This window comes from Notolepis coatsorum, assembly GCF_963971535.1.
Source record: "Notolepis coatsorum genome assembly, chromosome: 2".
In the NCBI taxonomy this organism is placed as follows: Eukaryota; Metazoa; Chordata; class Actinopteri; order Aulopiformes; family Paralepididae; genus Notolepis; species Notolepis coatsorum.
In genome coordinates, this window is record NC_140166.1 from 211,922,668 (window position 1) to 211,937,795 (window position 15,128).

Below are 15,128 nucleotides of genomic sequence, written 5' to 3' on the forward strand. Positions count from 1 at the left end.
ACTGGTTTACTCAGACCGGGGCAGACTCCCGTCACCGTGCATGGCGGTGTGAGTGGCACGCGGGCTGTTTGTGTTTTCCTTCGGTCATGAACGTGCTTTATCAGGGGGTGTGGCTTGGATGGAGATGTGGTGGGGGATGTTGGGGACTGGCTGTTCCGAGGGGGGTTTACATTATGCCTTTGAGCGACATTGTAGTATTGTACTTATTTTACAAGTACAGTGTTGATCACATGCTTTCGAGCAACACTGTACTTATTGTACTTATTTTATGTTTATTCTTACGTCTGCACTTTCTACATTGTACTACTTTTATTGTCTTTTATACCTATTCTTATGTCTGCACTTCATGCACTATTCTGTCAACTGTATGCACATTTTATGCCTATGTTAATTTTATGCTATTTGCTGTGAATCACTTTGAGCTGCAGTCCATGTATGAAAGGTGCTATGTAAATAAAGTTGTTATTATTATTATTATTATTATATTATTATTATTATTATTATTATTATTATTATTATTATTATTATTATTATTATTATTATTATTATTATTATATATTATTATTATTAGTTATTATTATTAATAATAAAAAGAAAATAAAGATAACATTTTGGAGTAAAAAGTTACAAGAAATTCCCTGAAATGGAAATAAATCAAATCAAATCAAATCAAATGTATTTGTAAGGCCCGACAACACACGTTAATGTCCCCCAAGGGCCGGACACGTCTTCTTTAAACAAGTCAAGAAGAAACATCACAATAAGTCAAGAACAAAACAAGAACACCATAAGGTCCAACACATTTAAATAAATGCAAAATAAACGAATAAACTCACGTAAAGTACTGTACCTCAAAACAGTTCTTAAGTAGGTTACAGGACTTACACGAGAACAAATACTCCCAGTTACTCCAGGCTGAATCACTTAGCTACCATGCAGTGACAGGGCCTGCCCAAGGCATACTAAGCAAACCAAGTGCCTGCTTAGTGCTCTGTGGCCACTGTAGTATTCTTGGTAAAGAATAGACGGACACCGGACTTACGTAAGTAACACTTTACTGCTTGTTTACATGGTACCGGAACCCCGTCCGTGGACCCCAGTGTGCATGACACAGAATAGGCAATCTACTACACTCCTCCCCTTTTAGCAATAACCCTACCACAATAAAATGCAGCAACAAACAAATAAACTAAAATTAACCAATGACATAAAACATGTCAACTCTACTGGCAACAATAAAATGCAGCATTTTCTTTACGATTAGAACAATAATAACCGTTGACATAAGGACATGTCAACTCTAGGGAGTTATACTGGATTATAAAACCAAGCAATGTTCGGTATATTTCTGCCAGGACAGCCCAGTCTCTGTTACATCACTAAAGGTCAAGCCTTTTCAGGTGGTCTTCGTTGGCGTACAGGATTGCATCTCTCAACCTGGACCTCGGGTGGAGGGCCCGGTTGTGCTGGTACGTCAGGCTCTTCCTCTTGACCACGTCTCCAGTCTGGAGCGAAGTCCTCTGGGTAATTGATACTGCTCTCCTTGTCTGTTTCCGCAGCACTGTTAGACCGCAACAGATGATCGACGTGAACACTGACCTGGCGATGACCCACTTGTACTGTATAGGTTAAAGGGCCTTTGCGATGTAGGATAACCCCTGAGTTCCACAGGCGCTTGGGATGGCGGAAATCGCGCACTTTCACCTTCTCCCCCTCACCGAAGTGTCTGACAGGCTTTGAGTGCTTGTCATAGGCCTTCTTCTGCTGCAGTTGATGCTCAACCACAGTGTTCGAGAGGTCTGGCTTCAGTAGCGTCAGGCGAGTGCAGGGTTGGCGTCTCAGAAACAGTTCAGCTGGTGTGCGTTCAGTCACTGTGTGGGGTGTGTTCCGGTAACTGAACTAAAAACGGCGAGCCTCTGGTGAGTAGGCACAGACTGAACCTCCTGTTTAGTCCAAGCTTTCTTAAAGATTTGCACCGCCCTCTCCGCAGCTCCATTTGAGGCTGGATGATATGGCGGTGACAGTGTGTGTCTCACCCCATTGTTTCTCAGGAATGTCTCAAACAGTGCCATTATCTGAGACCAGTTCCTTGGGAAGGCCATAAGCCGCGAACAGGTGTCTCAGTAGGTCGATGGTATTCTCAGCTGTCATCAGTTGAGTAGGAAACACCTCCATCCACTTAGAGCAGGGGTCAGCAACCTTTACTATCAAAAGAGCCACTTTTCCCCCGTCCCACAAAATAAAATGCTCAGGGAGCTGCACAACCTATTTACCCTTAAAATGAAGATAACACAGTGTATAACGTTTTATTATAAAGCAACAAAAAGAAAAATGTTGACTTTTTATTGCTGTTTTTACCTGTTATAACAAAGGAAAACCTCAAACTCTTATGAAGAGGAGAAAAAATACTGGCTGTGTAGACCTATTTTTAAATAAAACACAGAAGAGGAGACAAAACACTGGTGTCTGTAGACCAACTTTGAAATAAAACCCTGAACTATTCAGGTATATTTGAGTCCTTCCCTTATTTGTGGAACATTTATAAAATAAAAAGTAGTCCACTTTGAAAAAAGACTACCATGTGTAGACCTACTTTGAAATAAAACACAGAAAAGGAGAAAAAACACTGGTATCTGTAGACCTACTTTGAAATAAAACACAGAACTATGCAGCTCTATCTGAGTCCTTCCCTTATTTGTGGAAAATCTATAAAATAAAAAGTAAATATTTCGTTGTTCGCAAATTTCACACATTTCAGGCATACAGGTAAGCCTTTTGTTGACTAAATATCTTAGTTGATGAAATATTTGTTCATTTCAGTGTCACAGTATGACATCGATCTCCAAAATAAGAAAAAAAAGAAAAGAAAAAAGTAAAAAAAAGAAAATTGAATACATTTTTTTAATTTTTTTTGGGGGGCAGGGAGCCGCAGCTGATTGGCTAAAGAGCCGCATGCGGCCTCGGAGCCGCAGGTTGCCGACCCCTGACTTAGAGTGACAGTCTGTGATCACTAGGAAATGCTGTCTGTTTATCTCTGCGTAATCCACATGAATACGCTCCCATGGTGCAGTAGCCCAGGACCACGGATGGAGGGGTGCAGCCACAGGCTTGTTGCGGACTGCTTCACAGGCCGAGCACTGACTTACATACTGTTGTATATCCTGGTCGAGCCCAGGCCACCACAGGTAACTCCTAGCAAGAGCTTTCAGACGAGTGATTCCTGGATGACCCTCGTGTAGATCTGAGATCAATCTCTTTCTGAACTTGGGAGGCACCACCACTCTAGATCCCCAGAGTAAACATCCTTGATCAGTAGAGAGTTGAACTTTCTTATCTGTGTAGGGACGAAGGTTAGTATCACTGACATATGCTGGCCAGCCGGCCAGTATCAGGTCCATCACTTTGGACAGTACCGGGTCCCGCCTGGTTTCCTCTGCTATGTCCGATGCAGAAAGGGGCAGCTCTTCAATGAGTCGATTTTGCATGGTAGCCTCGATAAAGCATCTGCGTTGGCATGGTCGCCTGATTTTCTGTACTCAATGTCATAGTCATAAGCCAACAGTATCGGCCAGTGTCGGGACAGCAGATTTAGGGCCCAGAATGGCCAGGAGAGGCTTGTGATCTGTCAGCAACTGGCATTCTCTTCCATACAGATACTTGTGGAACTTCTTCACACCATAAATTATGCTCAATGCCTCTTTTTCAATTTGAGCATAGTTTTGAGCATAAATGGTTCAAGAATAACAGACTTTGGGTATGCAATCAACAGGCGTTTTACGCAAAACTTGCCCGATGCTTAAGAGGTTATTAACTAAGGCCCCATGAAGGCTTGGGCCGGCCGTGCTCAAATTCAGCTTTCCATGTATAGTTCCAGTGATTCTCTTGTGCACTCTTATCTGTCCTATCCACTGAAGCAGAAACACCATAAAAATTTTCTTTAGCCGGCGGCTGGGTGGCGCAGCGGACAAGGCGGTCGTCACCAACGCAAGAGACACTGGTATCGAATCCAGCTGTCAGCGTTGCTTCCGGCTTGGCCGGCCGTCATACTGGCTCGATTGGCAGAGTCAGCGGGAGGGAAGCCGGTGGGTGGGTCTGGGTCGTTGTGGACAGCGACTCCTACAGTTTGGTCGGGGCGCCTGCACAGCGAGGGAAGGATCTAGGAGAGGTAGTGTGACCTTCCACACGTTACACTCTCTCAGTGAGAGTCCGCGCTGCCAGGTGAAAAGAAGTGGTGGGCTGGCTACACATAGTCTCCACCCTCCCAGACCGACGGTAGGGGGTAGAGTGCGCAACGACCAGGAAGCGTCTATGCCTTCTACAACGCTGTTCGGTTTCCGGGTTCCTCTGATTGGCCGCTGAAGCACGCCCCCCCGAGTGACGCGCGAACAGCCAGCCTTCACCGAGCTCTAGTTCTAACCAACTCGATGGAGATCAACCCAGAGGTTGGAAAATCACTTAGATTTAGTAAATATTTACCCGTTTCTCATACGGTTAACGATTCAGAAACAATCATTGCTCATCTCTGTGTGTTTATGTCGTTGCAGATGCTCAACAAGGTGGGTTTGATACGCAGTCATGGCGGCAAAAGTGTCTTTATTATTTTGATTAGTTAACGTTATCATTAGCAGGTAAGTTATGAAGTCATTGTTTATCATAAAACCAACAGCATGACTGGCTCGTCTATTCTGTGCTAGATCAAGACACTATTTCAATAATGGATGACGGTGAAAGCATACACGCCACCGAGAACAGTTAGTACTCTGTAGATATAACGTCAGCTAGCGAGGTTGCACACCTATATCTTCTACTTTCATGAATTGTTTTCTACTCCTACTCTGCTTTAAAAAGATAATTCCGCACCGTCATCCATTATTGAAATAGTGTCTTGATCTAGCACAGAATAGACGCGACCAGGAAGGTGATTGGGAATTGGCATAACGACTACATGAGAGGGGAGAAAAACGGAAAAAGAAAACAAAAAAATTATCTTTAAACATACGTAAGTAAGTAGTTTAGATAAAAAAAAAAAGGTAAGTTGTTACTATATTACTGACTGTATTGATTAAATATATTGAACTGTCGTGGGTTGTTATAGTGGATTTAATATAGTTGCTGATTAACCTGAACTATTGATTGGATACAACAAACATTACCTCACGCAATGCAAAAGCCTCTCCTCACCCTGGGGAGGTGACAGTTAACGTCATTCAGCCCTATAACATATTCACTATTATAGTTTTTATAGTTTTAGCTGTACATTTCTTTTTAAATTGTTGCACCAATAGATGCACATGTCTTTGCACACTGTTTATATAACTCTGTACATAACTACTTCTATAACCTTGTACATACTGTTATATTATATATATATATATATATATATATATATATATATATATATATATATATATATATATATATATATATATATATATATATATATATATATATATATATATATATATATTATTTCTTTCCTTTTGACCTTATCTTCATATTTCTTTTAATTGCCTTTTTAATATATTTTCTTTTGTTTAACTTTTTATTATCAATACAACATTTTATTATAAAAAAGAATAATAAAGCAGTTTATACATAATAAAAATAACATAGTAAAGCATTCTGTACATAACTACTTATATAACCTTGTACATACTGTTATATTATATATTTATATACAGTATATATATATTATTTCTTTCCTTTTTACCTTATCTTCATATTTCTTTTAATTTCCTTTTTTATATATTTTCTTTTATTTAACTTTTTATTATCAATACAACATTTTATTATAAATAATTATAATAAAGCAGTTTAATTAAACATAATAAAATTAACATAGTAAAGCATAATAAAAAAAACTAATCAGAAAATTGGGATCACACTTATCTTCATGTTCTGTTCTTTTATCTCTTTTTGAGCAGCGTTCCCTACAGAGACAATAATGATCTTATCTTATAGCCCAGCTGGGAGGCTCTGGTTGCAGTTTTGTTGTGTGTGTCTGTGTGCGTGCGTGTGTGCGTGTGTGCGTGTGTGCGTGCGTGCGTGCGTGCGTGCGTGTATAATAATATAAACTGGTCACGGCGTGGGTTTAAAACACCTCCGGGGGTCTGGGATGCATTTAGGGCCACATTCAACATAGGCATAATTGCAATTGTGTTTTCCAATCCATGTACTGTACAACCACAGACCGAAGATAGGCCTTCACATGATGTCCCTGGTCTGACTATACGTTATTGATCCACACAGGTGGCAGATTAGGTTTAGGTTTACTTTATTTGTTCAAGGGGAACAGCGTACATTAATAAAATATTTTAAAAACGTAAATGCACCTAATTTGAGCCAAAAGGCTCATTTCCATTGGCAGTCCCCCTGCCAGAAGGTACAGGCTAAAATCCTGTGTAAAAAAGGGTTAGCAATACAAACAGAATAAAAGCGGGATAAATAACATTAGAATTAAAAACACAAACAAAAGCACATAGTAGAACATACGATAGGGATACAGGGCACAATACAGTCATGGACACAAGGACAGAGCACATCATGACATATTAGAAGACCCAGGCATAGACAAACGCACCATAGCCTTCTCTATTTGAATGACCACATCAAACAAGAGGTGGACGCAGGCAAATACTGCGGCATGGTCATGCTGGACCTACAAAAGGCCTTTGACACGGTCAATCACTCCATTCTGATTGACAAGCTAAAAGCAATTGGTTTTGATAGTCTATCAGTGAGCTGGATGCAATCCTACCTTGAGGGGAGGGAACAGATGGTGGAGGTAAACGGTACCCTATCCCCCCCCCTCACAGTGAGCTGTGGTGTTCCACAAGGAAGCATACTAGGACCGCTACTGTTCCTAATTTATGCAAATGACATGTCGTCAGCTTGTGACTGCAACTTGTTCCTGTTTGCGGACGACTCAGCCCTGCTGGTCTCTGACAAGAACAAGTTACAGGTTGAAAAAACCCTCAGCTCGGAACTAGGCAGAATCTGCATATGGCTCGCTGATAACAAACTATCATTACACATGGGCAAAACAGAGTCCATTCTCTTCGGTTCAAATAACAAACTCAGCAAGACCGACGGCTTCTCAGTTACAGTGGGTGACAATATTGTCACAAGGAAAGATGAAATTACCTACCTGGGGTCCATCCTAGAGGCTAATCTCTCCTGTGACAAAATGGCATCCAATGTAATAAAAAAAGTCAACCAACGAACTCGATTCTTGTACCGGATCTCCTCTCTGGTAAACAAGAACACCCTGAAGACTCTGGCAGGAGCACTCATTCAGGGGTACTACGACTATGCTTGCACCTCATGGTACCAAAGCACCTCAAAGGCGCTAAAAACAAAATTACAAACATCTCAAAACAAACTGGTCAGACTACTGCTTGACCTTACTCCTAGAACCCACCTCACCCCTGCCCACTTCGACAACCTAGGATGGCTTAGAGTAGACGACAGAGTACAACAACTTGCAATGGGCCTGGTCTACAAGATACACTACACGACCAAGGTACCCATGTACATGTCAAAATACTTCCCAAAGGTCAGTGAATACCACGATCACAACACCAGAGGGAGCTCCACAAATCATGTCAAACCCAGATTCGGCTCAAATAAGGGACTAAACACGTTTCGCAATTATGCCACATCAATGTGGAACGCCCTACCCAAAGCTGTAAAGGAATGTGGATCACTACCCACTTTCAAAACCTCTCTCAAGGGACACCTACGGGAGACTGCAATTCAACACTGGCCCCTGTAAATATCCTAACCCAATCATTCCAACCCCCTCCAATGTACAGTCATTTACCTAGTATGGTTTTGTCAATAGTTCAATGTACAATTGTGTTTGTTTGTACAGTGTCTCCTCCCCCCCCCCCCCTCAATGTACAGTGTTACTTGTTTATACAGTGTGCCCCCCGCCCCCCCCCCCCCCCCCCCCAACCACCTCCAATGTAAATTACCCAGTATGGTTGTCAATATCCCAATGTACCCAACCCCCCCCACCCAACCTCCAATGTACAGTTTCTACGTCAAATGTATATACTCCCTTTTCTTGACTCCTTCTGTATCACAAACAGTACTGTATTTGCAAATCTGGTATGTCATAAATGTATAGATGTAGCAGTACTGACTATCTGTATGTCATGTATGTCATATATGTCTATATGAATTGAAAATGGGGGACCCTGATGGAAACAAGACAAACGTCTTTCTCAGGTCTGCATCCCCTTAACAATTGTATGTATTGAGCCGTACTGTATTGTACCCATTCTGCAATCTGTTAAATAAAGTTTTCATTCATTCATTCATTCATCCACACACATACACACTCACACACCTCAATGCTGGTTTTCAATTCGCCATTCCCTAACCCTGCACTTGAATGAGTGATATGATGTGGACACTCTAATTGTTTGAGGTATTTATTGAGTTCCATTGGTGGGATCCTCTAAATGAAAAGACGGCGTGGCCAAATGCACCTTTTTTTAAGGGATTGTACGTACAGTCCCCCCTTTGCCGCACCTCTAGTATTCCTGGTCGAGTCAAACTTGAGGTTGATGAAACCAGACAAATGACACAGATAGTAGTATAGGCTATCGTAAATGGTGAGTTATTGAAAAAGAATACTCTGGAGACTCAAGTGTCAACTGCATTTTGCACAGGAATGTTTTCCCCGATACTCTGATTGCAATTGCATTCAGTTTTCACTTCATTATTCAGCCGATTTCAGGTGTAATTGTTCTGGTCTACAGACCCAAACGGTGTAAGTAGACTCTGCCTAGTGACAGATGCTGATTGGCCCGGTTGACGGTCCAAACCGGAGACAGCGGCACTCAAGGCAGCAGGCACCACGTGAATCACAAAATATACTACGGTTCTTCCTATTGGATCAGATCTTATAGGAGCATACTACGGTTCTTCCTATGTTTGGATCAGGTCTTATAGGAGCATACCAAGGATCAGGTCTTATAGGAGCATACCAGGGATCAGGTCTTATAGGAGCATACCAAGGATCAGGTCTTATAGGAGCATACCAATGATCAGGTCTTATAGGAGCATACCAGGGATCAGGTCTTATAGGAGCATACCAAGGATCAGATCTTATAGGAGCATACCAGGGATCAGATCTTATAGGAGCATACCAGGGAGATGATGGAGACCTTGGGCTGCCTGTCTGCCTCCTCCTGCTCCTTCCTCATCTCCTCCAGGTCAGGGGTCACGTCGTACTGCCCCCCCTTCAGACGACAGAGACCTGCAGGGGGGAAGCATGAGAGCCAAAAGCAGGGGACAGGGGAGAGAGTGCTTTAATTAAGATGTGTCTCCATGTATTCCACGCAGGGGACAGGGGAGATAGTGCTTTAAGATGTGTCTCCATGTGTTCCAAGCAGGGGACAGGGGAGAGAGTGCTTTAAGATGTGTCTCCATGTGTTCCACGCAGGGGACAGGGGAGATAGTGCTTTAAGATGTGTCTCCATGTGTTCCAAGCAGGGGACAGGGGAGAGAGTGCTTTAAGATGTGTGTCTCCATGTGTTCCAAGCAGGGGACAGGGGAGAGAGTGCTTTAAGATGTGTCTCCATGTGTTCCAAGCAGGGGACAGGGGAGAGAGTGCTTTAAGATGTGTGTCCATGTGTTCCAAGCAGGGGACAGGGGAGATAGTGCTTTAAGATGTGTCTCCATGTGTTCCAAGCAGGGGACAGGGGAGAGAGTGCTTTAATTAAGATGTGTCTCCATGTGTTCCAAGCAGGGGACAGGGGAGAGAGTGCTTTAAGATGTGTGTCTTCATGTGTTCCAAGCAGGGGACAGGGGAGTGAGTGCTTTAAGACGTGTCTCCATGTGTTCCAAGCAGGGGACAGGGGAGAGAGTGCTTTAAGACGTGTCTCCATGTGGTCCAAGCAGGGGACAGGGGAGAGAGTGCTTTAAGATGTGTGTCTCCATGTGTTCCAAGCAGGGGACAGGGGAGAGAGTGCTTTAAGATGTGTGTCTCCATGTGTTCCAAGCAGGGGACAGGGGAGAGAGTGCTTTAAGATGTGTCTCCATGTGTTCCAAGCAGGGGACAGGGGAGAGAGTGCTTTAAGATGTGTGTCTCCATGTGTTCCAAGCAGGGGACAGGGGAGAGTGCTTTAAGATGTGTCTCCATGTGTTCCAAGCAGGGGACAGGGGAGAGAGTGCTTTAAGATGTGTGTCTCCATGTGTTCCAAGCAGGGGACAGGGGAGAGTGCTTTAAGATGTGTCTCCATGTGTTCCAAGCAGGGGACAGAGGAGAGAGTGCTTTAATTAAGATGTGTGTCTCCATGTGTTCCAAGCAGGGGACAGGGGAGAGAGTGCTTTATAAGATGTGTGTCTCCATGTGTTCCAAGCAGGGGACAGGGGAGAGAGTGCTTTAAGATGTGTGTCTCCATGTGTTCCAAGCAGGGGACAGGGGAGAGAGTGCTTTAAGATGTGTCTCCATGTGTTCCAAGCAGGGGACAGGGGAGAGAGTGCTTTAAGCTGTGTATCCATGTGTTCCAAGCAGGGGACAGGGGAGAGAGTGCTTTAAGCTGTGTCTCCATGTGTTCCAAGCAGGGGACAGGGGAGAGGGTGCTTTAAGATGTGTCTCCATGTGTTCCAAGCAGGGGACAGGGGAGAGAGTGCTTTATAAGATGTGTCTCCATGTGTTCCAAGCAGGGGACAGGGGAGAGAGTGCTTTAATTAAGATGTGTCTCCATGTGTCTCAAGCAGGGGACAGGGGAGAGAGTGCTTTAAGATGTGTGTCTCAATGTGTTCCAAGCAGGGGACAGGGGAGAGAGTGCTTTAAGATGTGTGTCTCCATGTGTTCCAAGCAGGGGACAGGGGAGAGAGTGCTTTAAGATGTGTCTCCATGTGTTCCAAGCAGGGGACAGGGGAGAGAGTGCTTTAAGATGTGTGTCTCCATGTGTTCCAAGCAGGGGACAGGGGAGAGAGTGCTTTAATTAAGATGTGTCTCCATGTGTTCCAAGCAGGGGACAGGGGAGAGAGTGCTTTAAGATGTGTCTCCATGTGTTCCAAGCAGGGGACAGGGGAGAGAGTGCTTTAAGATGTGTATTCATGTGTCCATGTGTTCATTTAGCTGAACGCTTTTATCCAAAGTAACTTACAGGTTCTGTACAACAAGTGAGCAGGAAGGGTACAACCCTTTGAGCTGAGTAACAATGTTCATCAAACATTGGGCGCTGCAGTGTTGAGTGCATAGTAGTAGTAGAGACACATTAATTCGTATAGTAGGTAGTAATATAGACAAGGAGGATTAATTAGTGGAAGAGTGCAAGACAGTAAAAGCAGGGATTCTCTCACACATTCATACACCGACAGCGGAGGCGACCATTCAAGGTGCCGACCTGCTCATTGGGAGCAGTTATTAGGGGTTTAAGTGTCTTGCTCAAGGACACTTAGACACACCGCTGGGAGCTGGAATCGAACCGGGAACTTTCCGGTTACCAGACGAGCCCTCTACCTCCTGATCCATTGTCGCAATTTGTGTGTGTGTGTGTGTGTGTGTGTGTGTGTGTGTGTGTGTGTGTGTGCGTGCGTGCGTGTGTGTGTCTCACTCTTGCGGGCCTCCTCCTCCTCTCTTCTTGTGATGAAGAGGTACCGGGGGCTCTCTGGACAGAGCGGCAGCAGCACGGTCTGCAGTACAGCGGGGGCCCCGGACAGACCCAGCAGAAGGGGCCACATGGCATCATTACCGAGCAGGAAGTCCAGACCGATCACCTGCACAGTGAAGCAGTGGTCAATCAGAAGCCGTGTGAACTACGGAGATACACTCTGATCATTGTTTTATTGCACACTGCACTATTGCACTCTTTCACTATTTCACCCTTATTTTCTCATCAACCGTATTGTGTAAACATCTAAAATACTTGGTTATCTGCCAATTTCATGATTCATCAAACCATTAACAAAGAGGCCTATTAATAAGATGTTAGATCCTAATATGAAGAATGTGATTTGCCTTATCTTGACTTTGTCTATTTTGCTGCTGTCTATTTTATGCTCATTTATGGCAAATGTATTTTATTCAACAGAGAAGATTTTCAGAGGGTTTGAAATACATGGCTCTTTAAGCTGAATAATGCGTGCGTGCGTGCGTGCGTGCGTGCGTGCGTGCGTGCGTGCGTGTGTGTGTGCGTGCGTGCGTGCGTGCGTGTGTGTGTGTGTGTGTGTGTGTGTGTCTCTCTCTCTCTCTCTCTCACCTGGCTGATCAGAATACCTATGACTACAGCCAGCTGGTGTAATGTACCCAGGGCTCCTCTGTAGGCTTTTGGAGCAATCTCTCCTATGTACATAGGTACCAGACCTGATGTCAACCCTGTAAACACACACACATGAACCCATGGATCGGTCAGTTACAACTTGCACAGAACACAGTAGCACATGTGCCAACAAAGACTAGACGGAGAGACACACCCGTTTTAAAGTCACATTACACCCTTTTTAAAGTCACATTACACCCATTTTAAAGACACATTACACCCCTTTTAAAGTCACATTACACCCATTTTAAAGTCACATTACACCCATTTTAAAGTCCCCGCACTAGTTGCCCGTTAGTTCGTTTTAGAATCGATTTTAAGATCCTGTTATTGGTTTTTAAATCACTAAATGGCATTAATATACCTGCCTATTTATCTGAAATGTTTTTTAGGTATGTGTCCAGCAGAACCCTTAGATCCTCTGACACCGGTCTCCTAACTGTTCCACAGGCTGCTAGAACAACAAGGCCTGGAGAAGCAGCTTGTATCTGTTATGGTCCTATAACCTTTAGAACAACAAGGAGAATCAGCTTGTATCTGTTATGGTCCTATAACCTTTAGAACAACAAGGAGAAGCAGCTTGTATCTGTTATGGTCCTATAACCTTTAGAACAACAAGGAGAAGCAGCTTGTATCTGTTATGGTCCTATAACCTTTAGAACAACAAGGAGAAGCAGCTTGTATCTGTTATGGTCCTATAACCTTTAGAACAACAAGGAGAAGCAGCTTGTATCTGTTATGGTCCTATAACCTTTAGAACAACAAGGAGAAGCAGCTTGTATCTGTTATGGTCCTATAACCTTTAGAACAACAAGGAGAAGCAGCTTGTATCTGTTATGGTCCTATAACCTTTAGAACAACAAGGAGAAGCAGCTTGTATCTGTTATGGTCATATAACCTTTAGAACAACAAGGAGAAGCAGCTTGTATCTGTTATGGTCCTATAACCTTTAGAACAACAAGGAGAAGCAGCTTGTATCTGTTATGGTCCTATAACCTTTAGAACAACAAGGAGAAGCAGCTTGTATCTGTTATGGTCCTATAACCTTTAGAACAACAAGGAGAAGCAGCTTGTATCTGTTATGGTCCTATAACCTTTAGAACAACAAGGAGAAGCAGCTTGTATCTGTTATGGTCCTATAACCTTTAGAACAACAAGGAGAAGCAGCTTGTATCTGTTATGGTCCTATAACCTTTAGAACAACAAGGAGAAGCAGCTTGTATCTGTTATGGTCCTATAACCTTTAGAACAACAAGGAGAAGCAGCTTGTATCTGTTATGGTCCTATAACCTTTAGAACAACAAGGAGAAGCAGCTTGTATCTGTTATGGTCCTATAACCTTTAGAACAACAAGGAGAAGCAGCTTGTATCTGTTATGGTCCTATAGCCTTTAGAACAACAAGGAGAAGCAGCTTGTATCTGTTATGGTCCTATAGCCTTTAGAACAACAAGGAGAAGCAGCTTGTATCTGTTATGGTCCTATAACCTTTAGAACAACAAGGAGAAGCAGCTTGTATCTGTTATGGTCCTATAACCTTTAGAACAACAAGGAGAAGCAGCTTGTATCTGTTATGGTCCTATAACCTTTAGAACAGTCTGCCAGAGGATCTACAGGTTTATGAATCTGTGGATATTTTTTTAAGAAATCTTAAAACACATTTGATTAGCAGCTTTTACCTAGTTTTTTTATTACTTTAATTTATTTTATTATTGTATTATTAGTATTACTATTATTATGTGTTTATTTATTGCCTTTTTAAATATTTATTCTTTGCAATCTTTGCAAAGTGTGATGCACCCGCACGCATCACAGCCGTGGCAATATTCATGACATACCACAGGCTTTGAGTGTATTATTGCTTTAAGGGTCGAGAAAAATATAGGATGAATACAGACAATTCTAGGGTCTTTTATATCGATTTCAGTGAACTTGCTGGGGGATCAGCACCTTGGACAGTTCCGGGAGTTGGGCCAGGCCGTCGACTTGGTGGTGTTTATTTCTTTACGGCTTTTCTTTGCGCGTTTCCAGCTCATCTTTCGTTGGATTGGCATGTCTGATAATGCTGTTTTTCTGAATACCGGTAGATGTAGGCCCATCCTCTTTATCTATCCACTCGTTTATGTTTTTTTTTTTTTCTATTATCTTTTTCCCCTCCTTTTTCCGATTTTTCTCCCATCCCACTGTTAGTCGTTATGCCAATTCCCAACCCCCTTCCTGGTTGTTGCGCACACTCCCCCCTACTGTTGGTCCGGGAGGCCGGAGACTGTCACATGCTTTCCTCCGACGCATGTGCAGCCAGCCGGCAGCCAGCCTGGCAGCGCAGATTCTCACTGGGAGAGTGTAACGTGTGGAAGGTCACACTACCTCTCTCCAGATCCTACCCTCGCTGTGCAGGCGCCCCGACCGAACTGTAGGGGTCGCTGTCCACAACGCCCAGGACCCACCCACGGCTTCCCTCCCCCTAACTCAGCCAAACGAGTTAGTATAGCGATCAGCCCGAGCCAAGGCAGTGCTGACTCTCCGGGAGTCGAGACCGCAGCCTCTTGCATTGGTGACGAGCACAATCTCCGCTACGCCACCTGACCGCCTAAGCACTCGTTTATGGTTAATGGGTACGTTAAATCAAACGTAACGTTGTCCGCGGAGTAGGTCATGTTTCCGTTTGATGGCAGTTAAAACTTCCTACAACATTCTAAAGCCAGTGCAGTGGTATATTCATGGTGATTTAAGAATTTAGAATGCTCTCGACCAATCACAATGCGTGGTCGGAACTACCTGTTGTATAATGTATCGTAATGTAGTGTAATGAAATGTAATGTAATGTAATGTAATGTAAGGTTTGT

At 43.4% G+C, this 15,128-nt stretch overlaps 1 protein-coding gene across 1 annotated transcript in view; it reads right to left on the reverse strand.

Moving 5' to 3' along the window:
- Window positions 1-15,128, reverse strand: part of slc2a2 (solute carrier family 2 member 2) — a gene marked incomplete at both ends in the record, with an annotated part of 52,368 nt that overhangs the window by 17,364 nt on the left and 19,876 nt on the right. The window contains 3 exons of the mRNA XM_084308499.1: window positions 9,159-9,268; window positions 11,580-11,742; window positions 12,225-12,340. Of these exons, the coding sequence (XP_084164625.1) occupies window positions 9,159-9,268; window positions 11,580-11,742; window positions 12,225-12,340 (389 nt within the window). The remainder of the gene's footprint in view (window positions 1-9,158; window positions 9,269-11,579; window positions 11,743-12,224; window positions 12,341-15,128) is intronic.